General features: G+C 38.3%; 1 protein-coding gene across 1 annotated transcript; it reads right to left on the bottom strand.

The window, feature by feature from the left end:
• Window positions 1-599: 599 nt before the first annotated feature.
• On the bottom strand, window positions 600-2,320 carry LOC108355099 (C2 domain-containing protein 5-like; the record flags this gene model as incomplete). The annotated part of the gene is made up of 5 exons (XM_017606270.1): window positions 600-1,287; window positions 1,412-1,560; window positions 1,649-1,701; window positions 1,843-1,950; window positions 2,019-2,320. Coding segments are annotated over 5 exons (664 nt in total), but the record flags the coding sequence as incomplete, so codon positions are not given.
• Between the last annotated feature and the right edge of the window lie 322 nt (window positions 2,321-2,642).

The raw sequence follows: 2,642 nt of genomic DNA, 5'->3' as shown, positions 1-2,642 counted from the left end.
ACTGGCTGCCGAGATAGGTCGATCTTCCACTCAGCCATCGATATACTCGTAAGTATGTACATATGTATGTTATTTGAAAGGAGTTTTTGCTGAATGCCTTTGCAAATATAATGCGTGCAATAAGACTCAAAGANGAAAATTTAGTTGCAGCTGCTGCTATTGAATGCATGTTGGAGTGTATATATACTCGTAAGTATGTACATATGTATGTTATTTGAAAGGATTTTTTGCTGAATGCCTTTGCAAATATAATGCGTGCAATAAGACTCAAAGAACAACCTAAAATAAGAGTCCGAATGTAGTAATTTATGAGGCCGATAAGAGCCTCAAAAATAGTCTGAAATGGTTCATATATGGTGAGGCCAAAAATTGTTTTAAAAATAGTCCAAAATGAGCCGTATATGAGGCCAGTAAGAGCCCAATATGACTCATATTGTGGCTCATATGATGAATTTAAGCTCATATAAGTCGACCTTCGGAGGAAGGAAAACACCCTCATATCGGACTCTTAAATAAGCTCATTATGCACGTAATGGCTCCGAAATTGGACTCCTTAAAGACTCCAAATGTTTGCCGCGAACAAAATTGTTCACAATTGTTGTTTTAAAATTATATTGATGGCAAACGTCAGACTGCCTCTCAATGGTTTTACCTTGTTATGTTTTTATCATGGTACGTACGTACGTTTGGGTAATGCCATACATATTGGCGATGGCAAATCGAAAAAAAATTATTGTTGTGTAGCACATCACTCATTCGCCATGTCGTACTTTAAAGTAACCTCTGCAAATGTTAAAGCATTGATGTTTTCGTTATGTAGTTATACTAGAAAATAGTATGTATTCTAATAATGATACATGTTTTTCGTTAAAACTCAACTTTATACCATAGCAAAATGGAGAGATGATGCCACACATATGCCTACACACGAAGCTCTAAGCATATGCATGTAAGCACGCTCTTGTCCTTGGCCTTATTCATCTGAACGACTACATACGGATGTCTATGCATCATTGTCGTAAAAATAACTGCAAACATTGCTGATAGTGCGCGTGTGTGTAAGTGCGCGTGTATTTACGTATGCCACCAATAAATGCTTTATGCTTTCGCAGGCACAACGGCTCTAGCGCACAAACTCGCGCACACACACAAATACAGTACATATAGGCATATAAGGAAAATTAAAAAAGTCGACTAAATATGTATGCAAATTAGATATTCATACAAAGCAGTACTCACTCTTCAATTAGCGCATTATCTGCCACTGCTGTTGTCGCCGTTGACTGGCTGCTGGATGTATCTTTGATCAATGTCACCGCGGTACCAATGCCACGCGCCACCACACCGACATCTCCTTCCAAGTCAAAGCATTGCGTATAACCAATAACGGCATTCGCGCCCATATTAATGNCTGCTGGTTGTATCTTTGATCAATGTCACCGCGGTACCAATGCCACGCGCCACCACACCGACATCTCCTTCCAAGTCAAAGCATTGCGTATAACCAATAACGGCATTCGCGCCCATATTAATGGCCTTGAGACCCATTTTTCGTTGTACCTTTTTGAGATGGTGAAAGATAAGGAAGAACAAAATGCAATGAGCTTACAAGACAAGCAAAATATGTAATTATACAGAAAACACTTACTTGTCCCGACAATTTCAGAAACACAACCTGTCTGGCTTCATTAGAAGCGCGTGGTGTACGAATCTTATCTATCCATTGATATTCGGGATCATCGTTGACCACAAGCTCCTCAACGAAACCGTGTATCATCTGCGCGCGATAGCCAAATGGTATACATTGTGCTATAAATCGAATGCAATTTTCNGAAGCGCGTGGTGTACGAATCTTATCTATCCATTGATATTCGGGATCATCGTTGACCACAAGCTCCTCAACGAAACCGTGTATCATCTGCGCGCGATAGCCAAATGGTATACATTGTGCTATAAATCGAATGCAATTTTCATTAATATATATATCTAAAAAAAAAAAAAGAATTGTAACATCTTACAGTGGAAGAATGGTATGCCACAGGAACTCTGCCTGAATTTGTTTAAATCAGAAAATAGATCTACTTTGACAATCACATTGACTTCACCACGTATACCATGCATTGTATCGAAAACTGGTATCCAACCAGATAGCACTGTCCCCTTTCCATGCGAAGTCGATCCAGACATTTCCAAGCATAATGGATTCAAGCTTATATTCACTTTGCCAATAGCATCGTTTGCAGAATATGTGTCATAATCCATCAAACGTATTTGCAATGGTTCATCTTGCAGCTCGGCATCGTCCACCTCAAACCGAAACCTGGACAAACAAAAGCGCAAGTAAACAATTGAGTATGCATTAAAATATACATATGTATGTATAGAAATACTATGTAGATAAGTTATACTTTTGTGTACACTCTCATACATGTTACAATGCAAGAATACCACCGTTTAGTTAAGGAATGCAAGAATTTATTTCTAGCTTGATACCAAACATTTACGTAAACGTCTATGCCCATGTTATCTTCAGCTTATTATCGCTACACATTCTCTGATAGCATTTCAATAACATGATTTAAAATCAAGTTTTTCCAATTAAATGTACCCCAAAAAAGATATTCATATGTAGCCATCAAGCC

This window comes from Rhagoletis zephyria, unplaced genomic scaffold, assembly GCF_001687245.7.
Source record: "Rhagoletis zephyria isolate East Lansing unplaced genomic scaffold, Rhagoletis_zephyria_1.1 Rzeph_scaffold_42218, whole genome shotgun sequence".
In the NCBI taxonomy this organism is placed as follows: Eukaryota; Metazoa; Arthropoda; class Insecta; order Diptera; family Tephritidae; genus Rhagoletis; species Rhagoletis zephyria.
The sequence above is the reverse complement of the archived record's forward strand: the minus strand, read 5'-3'. Positions and strand labels throughout refer to the sequence as shown.